Genomic DNA, 13,922 nt, shown 5'->3' on the forward strand with positions numbered 1-13,922 from the left:
GCCAAGTCTTGGGAGGAGGGTATCAGCAAAGTGAGGCAGAAACTGGGCAGATGGAAGCTACGGTCGCTCTCCATCGTGGGAAAAAACCTGGTCATCAGGTGTGAGGCACTGTCATTGCTATTATACGTGGCACAGGTCTGGCCTATTCCCAGAACCTGTGCCACTGCAGTCACCCGGGCCATCTTCCAGTTTATATGGAGGTCAAAGATGGACTGGGTCCGAAGGGACTCGCTATACAAAGATCTGGGCAACGGGGGAAAAAATATACCCAATGCCACCCTCACCCTGATAGCCACCTTTGTGTGTGGCTGCATCAAGCTGTGCATGGATCCACGGTTCGCAAACACCAAGTGTCACTACGTACTGAGGTTCTACCTGTCCCCGGTGTTGCGAAGGATGGGCCTGGCCTTGCTGCCGTGGAACGCTCCGAGTAGTTGGACCATTCCGTATCACCTGTCCTTCGTGGAAAAGTTTATGAAGAAAAACACCTTTGACCACAAGTCCATCTGGAAGTGGTCAGCACGTAGTGTCCTCGAGACCCTTCGGGAATAGGAGAGGGCGGATCCTATCGAGCGGTTCCTTGAGCAGACTGTCAAAGCCATTTGGCAGAATGCCTCATCGCCAGAACTTTCCAACAAGCACCGAAACATGGTTTGGCTGGTGGTGAGAAGGGCTCTGCCTGTGAGATCCTTTATGCACACCCGGACTCTCAGCCACACCGCATGCTGCCCTCGAAGCAGCTGTGGGGGGGACGAGACTGTCACACACCTCCCTTCTGGAATGTGCCTACGCAGAAGAAGTCTGGAGAGGAATGCAGTGGTGTTTGTCGAGGTTCGTCCTGAGCAGTGCCGTGACGCGGGACCCGGTCCTCTATGGCCTGTTCCCCGGGACGCACACCAAGACGAACATCAACTATGCCTGGAGGATCATCAACTCGGTGAAGAATGCTCTCTGGGCGGTCCGAAACCTGTTGATTTTCCAGCTGATGGAATTGACCCCGACTGAGTGTTGCAGACTGGCACATTCCAAGGTCCAGGACTACGTGTTGAGGGATGCACTGAAGCTTGGGGCAGCTGCCACCAAGGCGCGGTGGGCAAAGACCACTGTGTAACGTCTGTCTGCCCAAAGAAGAACAGGGGGCCCCATCCAGTCATTTGGGCTCTGCTGACGCCTCCGCTAAAAATGTAATCGTACCGACCTGTAAATAGGAATGATTACTCTGTTTCAGTATGCAAAGAAATGGAATGTTTCCATATGTATGGCATGTCCAACTGTACAGACCATCAAATTATTTTATGAATAAAGTATATTTTTGAAATAAAAAGAAAAGCGGTTGGCTGTAATTTTGGCAATCTAGGCACTGCCTCATCAATGTGGCTATGTCAGCATCCAATCTTGGCTACCAGACATAACTTCTCACCAACATCTTCACTTTGGAAGCCTCTGGATGACCCTGATGGAGTTCAGCCAGTATCTGGCAACGACCTTTCCACAGGACAATCATACTTGCTCCCCATAACAAAATGTCATCCTCTACAGTGATCTGGTCTCTCTGGGTCCAGAAAGGTTTCAATTCTGGTTGTGACGGCCCTTTTGTATCCCCCATCACCACAAACTGTTTTAGTTTTGCCAGGACCGGATCTTTTTGCGTCCAAAGTCTGATATTGTCAGTGGTGACTGGAAGGGTGTCCAACTACAGGGATAGCTTCAACAGGGTTGCGACTGAGGAGAAGACTGATTAAAGGTTAAATCTGATTTTCCCAGACTTGAGGTGGAGGGTCAAACGACATCAGGAACACTAATGCCGGACACAAGACTCCTCTAAGAAAGACAGTTTACTTCGGGGGATGAAGTTTTGTGCCTCAGGAAACGTTAGGCTCCTAATAACCAAAAAAGCTATGGATCCATAAGCTTTCAGGAGAATTACTTGTTGCTTTTCATCTGCCCCAACGTCATTTGCCCAGGAAAAAAAAAGGCATTTTTCCATATATTGGGCCCAGTCTTCGATGGCAGCGTCAACCTTCTGAAATACCTGCATGATGCCAGAATTGCTTACCCAACTCAGGAGTGTATTTTTTTCTCTCTTGTCACCACTGAAATAACTCCACAAAGGCTGGTATCACATTACCAAGTCAGTCTTTAGTTCCACTTGCATAGTACGTGACACTGGTTCGGCTTCCTCAGAAGTAGCTCTCAGACACTCCTGTTTATATCTGTCAGCTAGGGCTCCCTGATTGGATTAGGTTAACAGCCCCAATCAGGGAACTCAGATTTTATGAGGTTCATCTGGCTGACTTCGTTACAATCGCTAGAGCCTTGTGAATTGTGCTTTGTGAAAGCTTTTCAAACTTCTACTAGACTTCTTAACCTCATGTCTGAGGTTAGTTGTTAGATTTAGATTAGATGAGATTAAATTAGATTACATTACAGTGTGGAAACAGGCCCTTCGGCCCAACAAGTCCACACCGACCCGCTGAAGCGCAACCCACCCCTACCCCTACATTTACCCCTTACCTAACACTATGGGTAATTTAGCATGGCCAATTCACCTAACCTGCACATCTTTGGACTGTGGGAGGAAACCGGAGCACCCGGAGGAAACCCACGCAGACACGGGGAGAACGTGCAAACTCCACACAGTCAGTCGCCTGAGGCGGGAATTGAACCCAAGTCTCTGGCGCTGTGAGGCAGCAGTGCTAACCACTGTACCACCGTGCCACCCACGGTGTCACCTTATCCTAGATTATGTCCCCTTATCCTAGATTTCCTGCAATCAGTGGGATCACTTTCTCTCTACCCTTTGAGATCCCCTTATTGTCTTGATAGATTTAACAACAACACCTTTAGTACTCTAAATTCCAGGGAATGCAACCCTACTTTTCCCTTATAACATTTGGAGTCCCAGGTATTAATCTAGTAAATCTCTGCTCCATTGTCTCCAAGGCCAATATAGGCCAAGGATCCTGAGGTGTGCAGCCCAGGCTACACTCCATGTGTGACCTAACCAGAGTTTTCTATATCTGTGATATGACTTCTCTCTCTTTTAATTACAATTGTATCTTGTCCTCCGGATGTAAAGGCCTGCATTCCATTTGCCTTTTGATCATTTTATGTGCCAGTTCACGATACTTTAATGATTGTGACCTCCCTTGCTTCCACGAAATGTTTTTATGCTCCTTTGCTGTTGGATTGATGGCCATTTCACCGCTTATCTACCTGCCATTGGCATGTCTAATGTTTTACAGAAGTTAGGGGAGGTCCACCTGCCCATCAGTGTTTTCAATTCCTTAAGTGGTTAATTTATGGGAAGCCCAGGCCATGTAGGAAGCCCAGTGGCTTTAGATGTTCTGTCCAATATCCAGTTAGTGTAGAATTCTCCATTGCAGGTCCCCGATTCATTGGAGGTACCCCTACAACAAGGTCATGAGTCTGTTTAACTTTCTAGGAGAAAGTGAGGACTGCAGATGCTGGAGATCAGAGTTGAGAGTGTGGTGCTGGAAAAGCACAGCAGGTCAGGCAGCATCCGAGGAGCAGGAGAATCGACATTTCGGGCTTAAGCCCTTCATCGGGAATCAGGCTTGTGGGCTGGGGAGTTGAGAGATAAATGAGGGAGGTGGGGTGGGGGAGTGCGGCTGGGGGAAGGTAGCTGAGAATGCAATAGGTAGATGAAGGTGGGTGGGAAGATAATAGGTTGGAGAGGAGGGTGGAGCAAATAGATTGGCAAGACAATTGGTTAAGAGGGCGGTGCTGTGTTGGAGTCTTCGGACTGGGATAAGGTGGGGGGAGGGGAATTTAGGAAACTGATGCAATCCACATTAATCCCGTGTGGTTGCAGGTTTCAAGGCTGAAGATGAGGCGTTCTTCCTCCAGGTGTCAGGTGGTTAGAGTTTGGCAATGGAGGAGGCCCAGGATCTGCATGTCCTTGGTGGAGTGGGAGGCGGAGTTGAAGTGTTCAGCCACGGGGCGGTGGGGTTGTTTGGTGTGGGTGTATGAAACAATCTGCAAATTGGTGTCCTGTCTCCCTAATGTAGAAGAGACCAGATCAGGTGCACCGGATACAGTCGATGACATTAGTGGAGATACAGGTAAATTTCTGTTGGATGTGGAAGGATCCTTTGGCGCCTTGGACAGAGGTGAGGGGGGAGATGTGGGTGCAGGTTTTGCACTTCCTGCGGTGGCAGGGGAAGCTGCCGGGAATGGGGTGAGGGCTGGTGGGTGTCGTAGATATGACGAGGGAGTCGCAGAGGGAATGGTCTCTCCAAAATGTTGGTAGGGGTGGGGAGTGAAATATATCCCTCATGGTGGGGTCTGTTTGTAGGTGGTGCAAGTGGCGGAGCATGATGCAATGTATACGGAGGTTGGTGTGGAAGGTGAGGACCAGCGGGGCTCTGTCCTTGTTGCGTTGGGATGGGTGGGGTACAAGGGCAGAGTTGCAGGAAGTGGAGGAGATGTGCTGGACATGAGCATTGTTGACCATGTGGGAGGGGATATTGCACTCTTTTTCAAAAAGGAGGCCATCTGGGCGAAGGTGGAGAATTATTCCCAATTCCACTGCAGGAAGTGCAAAACCTGTGCCTACACCTCCCCCCTCACCTCCATCTAAGGCCCCAAATGATCCTTCCACATCTGACAGAAATTTACCTGTACCTCCACTAATGTCATCTACTATATCCATTACACCCGATCTGGTCTCCTCTACATCAGGGAGACAGGACGCTAACTTGCGGACTGGTTCAGAGAACATTTCTGGGATACCCGCATCAATCAACCCCACTGCCCCATGGCTGTACACTTCAACTCCTCCTCTCACTTACTAAGGACATGCAAGTTCTGGGCCTCCTCCATCGCCAAACCCTAACCACCTGATGCCTGGAGGAAGAATGCCTCATCTTCCATCTTGGGACCCTGCAACCACACAGGATCACTGTGGATTTCACCAGTTTCCTCAGTTCCCCTCCCTTCATCTTATCCCAGTCCCACGCCTTCAACTTGGCACCGCCCTCTTGACCTGTCCATTGTCTTTCCTATCTATCCGCTCCACCCTCCTCTTTGACCTATCATCTTCCCACCCACCTTTATCCACCTATTGCATTCTCAGCTATGTTCACCCCAGACCCACCCTCCTCTCACTTATCTCTCAGCTTCCGGCCCACAAGGCTGATTCCTCATGAAGTGCTTATGCCTGAAATGTCAATACTCCTGCTTCTCAGATGCTGCTTGACCTGCTGTGCTTTTCCAGCATGACACATTGACTGTCTATAACTTTTTCCTGGCCGGTAGAATTCACTCCCAAACCCCTGCAAAGATACCCATAACCCTGGACTTTTCTGTAGCAGCAATGTGTTGTCCCTGTCTAGTTCCAGCAATGACCTCGATGTCCAACCTCCGCTTTTAGTCTTCAGAGCTGCTGGCCATCTGGTTACCCCAGCAACTCTCCAACATGGGGTTCCCCACTTTTAATTTATTAATTCTGCTCCAAGTATTAAATTACTAATGCTCAGGATTATGTGACCTTCCCCTGTCACTGAAATTGTAGGAATTATGATTTGGTTTATCTATAAAATCTAGCTGTAGAGCTTTCAGCTTTGGCTGTAGCTCAGTGTCATCTCAGAGTCAGAAAGTTGTGGACCTGAGTCCCATTCCAGACACTTCAATATCGCAATCTAAGCTGACAGTCCAGTGCAGTATAAAGTGAACTCTATATTGTCTGAGATACTGTTGTAAAAGATTGCTGGCAATAGTTGAAGAAAAGCAGGGTGCCTTGACCAAAATTTATTCCACAAATTATATCAGAAAAAAATACCGTAACATTAACATTAAAGACAAAATATTGTAAATGCTGGAAAGCTGAAATAAAAACACGAAACACTCAGCAGGTGAGGCAGCATCTGTGAAGAATTGGACTTAAATACTTCAACTCTGTGACATTTCATTAGATCTGACGGTGTTTCTACATCTGAGACAGAACTGTTACAGCTAAGATTCAGGTGGCTTGTTGCATTAATTAACCTAGTTTTTTGATTATAACAAAGATATTCTGTTCTTAACAATGCGGAATAAATATTGGTTAGCACTTGCTTCTTCAAAATACATAGCTTCAATCTTTCATGTCATTCAAGAGATAACACACCTCTGTTCAATGCAGAACTTGCTGGTGTGAGTGAGACCTTTTACTCTTGTATACTTGTCATAGGCAGCATAAGAAATGCTGGCCTTAGTAACTGCTTGGTTTGGTGTCTTTGCTTTCCAACAGTGACACTCTATTATTAACTTGCTTCTGACAGAGACAAATCTTTGCAGTGCTCTCAGTGAGAAAATAAGCAGATAAGCTACAGTAAATATCTTACAAATTAATAAAAATTCTAATAAATCCAAATTAATTTTAACCATCTTATAAGATTTTCTTTTCTTTAGGTTAAAGAAGACGATCTTAAGTTGTTTGATTCTGTGGTTTATGTAAATGCAGCAGAAAACCATTTGCCTTTAGGTAAGAATCAACTCATTGATCAAGGAAATATGTCATCTCAGCATCCTGGATAAGGGAGGGAGAGCAAGTATCCACAGTCTAGGCTCCTACTGCAAAGTGTGTGTGCATGTGAGAACACAATCAGGCATGGCTGTGATGCCCCCACAGGTGAACAGTCAGTCAGCACCAAAGTAATGGATGGCCACAGGAGCTGAAATGTGGCTAAGACTTAAAGTTTTAGGCAAATAGTTGAAATGCAGCTAAGGGGAAGCATGATAATAAATTGAAAAAGGAAGATTAGATTAGATTAGATTCCCTACAGTATGGAAACAGGCCCTTCGGCCCAACAAGTCCACACCGACCCTCCGAAGAGTAACCCACCCTCCTCTGACTAATGCACCTAACAACTACGGACAATTTAGCATAGCCAATTCACCTGACCTGCACATCTTTGGAATGTGGAAGGAAACCGGAGCACCCGGAGGAAACCCACGCAGACACGGGGAGAATGTGCAAACTCCACCCAGAGTGGAATGATATATTAAAGGGTGGGAGGAGGCTTATGTGGAGAATAAACAATGGCATGCACCAGTTGGGCTGAATGGCCTAAATCTGTGTTACGCATTCAATGTGATTATATGTGATACCTCTCACACAGAATTGTCCTAATCTCAACAGAATGCATAACCAAGCAGGGCTTGGAAATGCCCAGGCAGATATGAGTATGTGAGAGAGAGATAAAATAAGTTTGAACAATATTTGCTTTGAGACATTCTCACCTTCCTCCCAGATATTTAGTTTAGAACAGCATTGGAAGCTATCCTCAGATTTTTTTTTTGTTCAGAGAGGAAAGAGGAAAGATAGCTCTTGGAAGAAGGGAGATTGATAGTGAGGGATTCAGCAATGTTAATGCCATTGAATGTCAAGTGGAAATGATTAGATTCTGTCTTGTTAGCGATGGTCATTGCTAGCACTGTACAAAGGCCATATCTTTTTCTTTTTCCATGTTTTTGATTGATTCCTGGAACGGAAAAACATTTTTAAAAACCAAGGATTATTGTGGGCCTGCTGTACATTTGGAAGGCAGGTAACCTGACACTCATTTTAAGCACTCTTTACTCAGCTGCTTATTCAAGCAGCAGAGGAAGAAGGTTTCCAAAGGAGCTGGAGCTGTGGAATCATGGTATATCCTGTGAATAGGGACCACTGAAAGGCTTTGCTAGTTTTGTCCCTCCACCCATCAACATCCATGTTTTGTTTCCTGTCTATGTCTGTCTATATGTTTGTGTAGAAGGAGTGTTTATAACCAGGTTTAGAGTTTTAGCCAGTAGATTATATGTTGACTGCTCATAATTGATGAAGCAACTGAAGATAGTTGGGCCTAGGACACTCCTGCAGAGATGTCCTGAAGCTTAGATGACTGACCATCACAACCACAACAATCTTCAGATATGACTCCAATCAGTGGAGAGTTTGCCCCGATTCTTATTAACTTGAGTTTTGCTAGGACTCTTGATGCCACATTTAGTCAAATGTAGCCTTGATATCAAAGGCAATCACTATCACCTCTCCTCAAGAATTCAGCTCTTTTGTCCATGTCAGTAGCCCTCGCGGAACACAAACTGGGTGTCATTGAGCAGGTAATTGCAAAGCAAGTGCTGCTTGATAACATTGTTGATGATACCTTCCATCACTTTACTGATGACTCAGGGTAAACTGATGGGGCAGTAATTAGCTGGGTTGGACTTACCTGGGCAATTTTCCACCTTATCAGATGGATGCCAGTGTTGTAGCTGTTTTGGAATAGTTTGGCTAGGGGATGCAGCAAGTTCTGGAGCACAAGTCTTGAGTACTATGGCCAGAATTTTGTCAGGACCTTTAATGTTTTGCAGTATTCAGTGCCTCCAACTTTTCTTTGATATCATATGGAGTGAATTGATTAGATTAGATTACATTACATTACATTACAGTGTGGAAACAGGCCCTTCGGCCCAACAAGTCCACACCGACCCGCTGAAGCGAAACCCACCCATACCCCTACATTTACCCTTTACCTAACACTACGGGCAATTTAGCATGGCCAATTCACCTGACCCTGCACATCTTTGGACTGTGGGAGGAAACCGGAGCACCCGGAGGAAACCCACGCAGACACGGGGAGAACGTGCAAACTCCACACAGTCAGTCGCCTGAGGCAGGAATTGAACCCAGGTCTCAGGCGTTGTGAGGCAGCAGTGCTAACCACTGTGCCACCGTGCCGCCCACAAATTGGCTGAAAACTGGCATGTTTCTCTCTCTACAGATGTTCTCAAACCTACTGAGTTTATTCAGTACTTTCTGTTTTAATTTAAGCTAAGAAGTCAACTCTGGTTCAAGGGACGATGCAGGAGAGCATGTGAGCTGCACCATGCATACCTAAAATCGAGGTGTCAACCTGATGAAGATACAACACAGGTCTACTGGCAAGTCAAACTGTGGAAGCAATATGCAATAATCAGAGCCAAGTCATCCCACAACCAACAGCTCAGATCTAAGCTCTGCAATCTTATCACAGCCAGTCATGAATACTAATGGACAATTAAACAACTAAGTGGAGGAGAATGCTCCAGATCTATCCCCATTCTCAACAATGCAGGATTCTAGCATATCAGTGCAAATGACCAGGCTGAACTATTTAGAACATCAAATTATTTCAACCAATTCAATTCACTTCACATGATGTCAAGAAATAGTTGGAGATGTTAGATTGAAAAACTGTGGGCCTTAACAGCATTCCAATAAGACAACTGAAGACTTGTACTCCAGAGCTAAGCTGTTCCAGTCCAGCTATAGTGCTCGTATCTACCCAGCAATGTGGAAAGTTGGCCAGATTTGTCTTGTTGATGCCATCCATAAAAAGCAACTTGGCCAATTAACATTAGTTTATTCTTGATCATCAACAAAGCCATCAACAGCAATATTGAGTGCCACTTGCTCAGGAATAACCTGCTCACTGGTGCTCAGTTTGCATTCCACCCAGGCCATTTGGTTCCTAACCTTAGTCCAAACATGGACAGAAGATTGGAATTTCAGAAAGGAGGTGAGAGTGACTGCCCTTCTTATGAAGGTAGCATTTGACTGAGTATAGCAGCAAGGAGCTCTAGCAAAACTAGAGCCAATGGGGAATTGGGGGGAGCTCTTGTGATGTAAAGTCTGTGACTTATTGATAATTGTAATATCATTTATTTTGGAAATTACATTTGAGCTAGAGGCATCTTAATTTTGGGGGTCTGTGTCTTTGAAGGAGTTTAATGATTAATGTGTAAGTAGTTCTGTTGCTGTAGTGATTTTTTTTAAAAAAAACAGTCTGAGAGAATTGGGATTGAATCCAGACCTCCTGGCTCAGAAGTATGGACACTACCACTGTGCCACAAGGGCTGTCTAGTCATCAGGGTAAGTCTTCAGCATGACCATCTTCTGCTGCTTCAACAACCATCCCTCCAATATAAGGTCAGAAATGGGGATTGTAACTCCATCATTAGCAAACATGTTCAGCACTATCTGCCACTCTTCAGATACTTAAGCAGTCAGTGTACACATGCAGCAAAACCTGGACAACATCCATATTTAGGCTGATCAATGACAAATAACATTCATGCCACATAAGTACTAGGCAATGACTCTCTTAAACAAGACACAATCTAGCCATCTAGGGGTTTAGATAGGGTCGACAGTGAGAATCTTTTTCCACGTATGGAGTCAGCTATTACAAGGGGGCATAGCTTTAAATTAAGGGGGGGTAGGTATAGGACAGATGTTAGGGGTAGGTTCTTTACTCAGCGAGTCGTGAGTTCGTGGAATGCCCTGTCAGTAGCAGTGGTGGACTCTCCCTCATTATGGGCATTTAAGCGGGCATTGGATAGGCATATGTAGGATAGTGGGCTAGTGTAGGTTAGGTGGGCTTGGATCGGCGCAACATCGAGGGCCGAAGGGCCTGTATTGCGCTGTATTCTTCTATGTTCTATGTTCTATATCTCACCTTAATGTTCAAAGACATTACCATCTCTGTATGCCCTAATATCAACCATTGGAGTCACCATTGACGAGAAACTGAAATTGACAAGCTGTGTAAATACTGAGGCTACGAGGTCAGTCATTGACTCTCCTTTGACAAGATCTTCCAAACTCATAACCACTACTATCTAGAAAGACAAAAACAGTAGATATATGGGAATACCAACATCTGAAATTTCCCCCTCAACACATTCACCATTCTGACTTAGAACTATATTGCTCTTCCTTCATTGTCACTGGGTCAAAACTTTGAAACTCCCTCTGTAACAGCACTGTGGTTGCCCTAACTCTCTGCCTTCTGCCAGTTAGCTAATCCTCTATGCTTGCAAGTACCTTGTCCCAAATACCACGGACTCTTATCTTGTTTAGCAGCCACCTGTGTGGCACCTTGTCAAAGGCCTTTTGGAAAGTACTTCTGGATTTGTCAGGTATTGAAGCAGTCTGGCTTGTGTCCAGCAAGACTTGGACAAAATTGGGCTGACAACTGACACGCAAAGTTGCCATGCATTTGTGAAGCAACAATGACCATCTTCAACAAGAGAAAGTCTAACCATCTCCTCGTCACATTCAACAGTATTAACATCACTGGATCCTCTACTCCCCAACATTATAGTTAGTGGTAAAATGAAGTGGACTAGTCATATAAATTCTGTGATTACAAAAGCAGCATGCAGTTCACATCCTAACTCCCCAAGTCTGTCCACCATCTATAAAACACGTTTGTTATGTGATAAAATAGATACCTCTCTACTTGTCTGGATGAATGCAACCCTAACAATACTCAAAAACAGAAATTGATAGAGAAACTCAGCAAGTCTGGCAACAGATCTGTGGAGGGAAAGCAGAATTAACATTTTGAGCCCCGTGATCCTGCTCAAGAACTCATTCTTTTTTCCTGTGGAGGTTTGGTAGTATATGCTTTGTTGTTCTCCATGAAATTTGGCATCCTGATGTCTGTTCTGAAGAGTGCAAGATGTAAAGATTTGACAGCATGTTCCTCACTTCAGTAATACTCCATTAAGTTAGTTGAACACAATTTGGCTTTAATAAATCCATGCTGGCTTTACTCCATTAATCCACACTTGTTCAAGTGACAATTAATTTTATCCCTTAGAAATTAAGATGATAGATTACCTGAATTATAATATCTGAACTCATTCTCCACATTATTACTGCAAATTTGGGTAACCCAGCCAATGGAACCTGTATGTGTATACTGTAATCACTTGTTCTATTTTTCTCTTAGAAGTGTTTAGACTGTTTCCAGCTATCCGAGAACTGGATCTCACAATGAATGGGCTGCAGAAAGTGCAGCTGATCACAAAGGATTTCCCCCATTTGGAGGTAAGTTATTCAGTTTAGATTGGTGCCTGATAGTCACAGGACCTGTCAGGCCTACAGGTAAGAATTGCTGGATGCAACTCGAGTGCCAAGTGTCAATAGGAATCATTGAGCAGTGTTGTATATAGTGTTGATCTCCCTCTTTAAGGTGTGCAGTTAGGAAAGATGTTACAAGCTGATGTTCTGTGAAGATTTATGAGTCTAATATCTGGAATGGACAGGTTGCCTTTACATGACAGATTGGGAAGGCCAGACTTGTATTTGGTGGTTTTTAGAAGAACATGAGGTGACTTAATTGAAACATATAAGATCCTGAAGGGTTTTGACAGGATTGATGTGGAGAGAATGCTTCCTCTTGTGAGAGCACCTAGAATTAGAGACCATTGTTTCAACAGTAAAGAGTAACCCATTCACAGCAGACGTGAGGAGAAATCTCTTCTCGCAGGGGATGGTAAGGTTTTGGAATTCTTTTCCTCAAGACAGTGGAAGTGGAGTCTTCGAGTATTTTTAAAGTGGAGTAGATTGATTCTTACTAAACAAGGGTTTAGTATTGTCAGGGTAGATGGGAATACAGAGAAATCAGATTGGCCACAATTTTACTGAATGATGAACTAGACTTGAGGGACCAAGGGACCTACTCCTGATTTGTATGTTTGTAAGTAATTTCTGTGGTTTTCTCCTACATCAGATGCAAGCCTTTCAACCCAATGTTCAAGGCAGTAGATCTTTTTAAAAAGATTACTCCCAGGGCCACATGCTGGCGAGAGCAGGAATAAGAGGATAGATCAGATGCATGTGTGGCAGGAGAAATGGTGTAACAGGGAGGGGTTTAGATTCTTGAGGCATTGGGACCATTTCTGGGGAAGGTGGAACCTATACAAGCCTGATAGGTTGTACCTGGGCAAAGCTGTGACAAATATCCTCATGGGGGGCTTTTGCTAGTTCCATTGGAGAGGTTTTAAACAAGTATGGCAGGGGAATGGGATTTAAAGTGCAGTGGTTTGGCTGAGGTGGACTGGACAGGACCGCTAAAGGATAAATCAGTGAGAAGCACTAAAAAGTGTGATCCTTGGGGCACAAAACAGACATGTCCCTTCCAAAAATAAGAATGGTACTGCCAAATTGAGACCTCTACGGTTGTCTAGAAAAATACGGGGGCAGATTAAACAGAAAACAAAAGCATGCGATATTCACAGTTGGTGGTGGAGGCAGAGACACTAAACTCTTTCAAAAGTACCTGGATCTGCACTGTAAGTGCTATAAACTGCAGGGCTATGGGTTGTGTGCAAGAAGGTGGGAGTAGAAAGGCCATCTGGGTATCTTTGGATCAGCATGGAAAAGATGAGCCGAATAATAACCCCTTTTAATGTATAATTTCTGTGGTTTTATAGTTCTAAGGGAATATTGAGCTTCCAGATATTGACTCAAGAGATGATCCATCAAGATTTTATGTTTTGAAAACAAAAAATATTTTATCAAATGACTAAAGAACACTATTCACTCAGCACAATCATCACTTTTAGACAGCTTATACAATAAAATCTAGAAATGTCTTACTTATTACACATCACATTCTGTACAGTTACAGTTTTCTTACAAATAATTCAGTTTCATTCAGTTTAGAAAGACCTTTCATGTGAGGATTATATTGTAAATATATTTCTGTAGCTTAGTGCCAGGCAACTGTTTCAGTCTCTTTTTCTCTGTTTCTGTGGTTCTAGGGAACCTGCAACCTAGAACATAGAAGAATACAGCGCAGTACAGGCCCTTTGGCCCTCGATGTTGCGCCGATCCAAGCCCACCTAACCTATACTAACCCACTATCCTCCATATACCTATCCAATGCCCGCTTAAATGCCCATAAAGAGGGAGAGTCCACCACTGCTACTGGCAGGGCATTCCATGAACTTACGACTCGCTGAGTGAAGAACCTACCCCTAACTTCAGTCCTATATCTACCCCCCCTTAATTTAAAGCTATGCCCTCTTGTAATACCCGACTCCATACGCGGGAAAAGGTTCACACTGTCAACCCTATATAACCCCCTAATCATCTTGTACAC

General features: G+C 44.5%; 1 protein-coding gene across 2 annotated transcripts in view; it reads left to right on the plus strand.

Moving 5' to 3' along the window:
* The window catches only part of xrra1 (X-ray radiation resistance associated 1), an 86,988-nt gene that overhangs the window by 28,485 nt on the left and 44,581 nt on the right, over window positions 1–13,922 (plus strand). For both annotated transcript variants that reach the window (XM_043692540.1, XM_043692539.1), the window contains exons 5-6: window positions 6,415–6,487; window positions 11,766–11,863. In XM_043692540.1, the coding sequence (XP_043548475.1) occupies window positions 6,415–6,487; window positions 11,766–11,863 (171 nt within the window). The remainder of the gene's footprint in view (window positions 1–6,414; window positions 6,488–11,765; window positions 11,864–13,922) is intronic.

Source organism: Chiloscyllium plagiosum, chromosome 6, assembly GCF_004010195.1.
Source record: "Chiloscyllium plagiosum isolate BGI_BamShark_2017 chromosome 6, ASM401019v2, whole genome shotgun sequence".
Lineage (NCBI taxonomy): Eukaryota > Metazoa > Chordata > Chondrichthyes > Orectolobiformes > Hemiscylliidae > Chiloscyllium > Chiloscyllium plagiosum.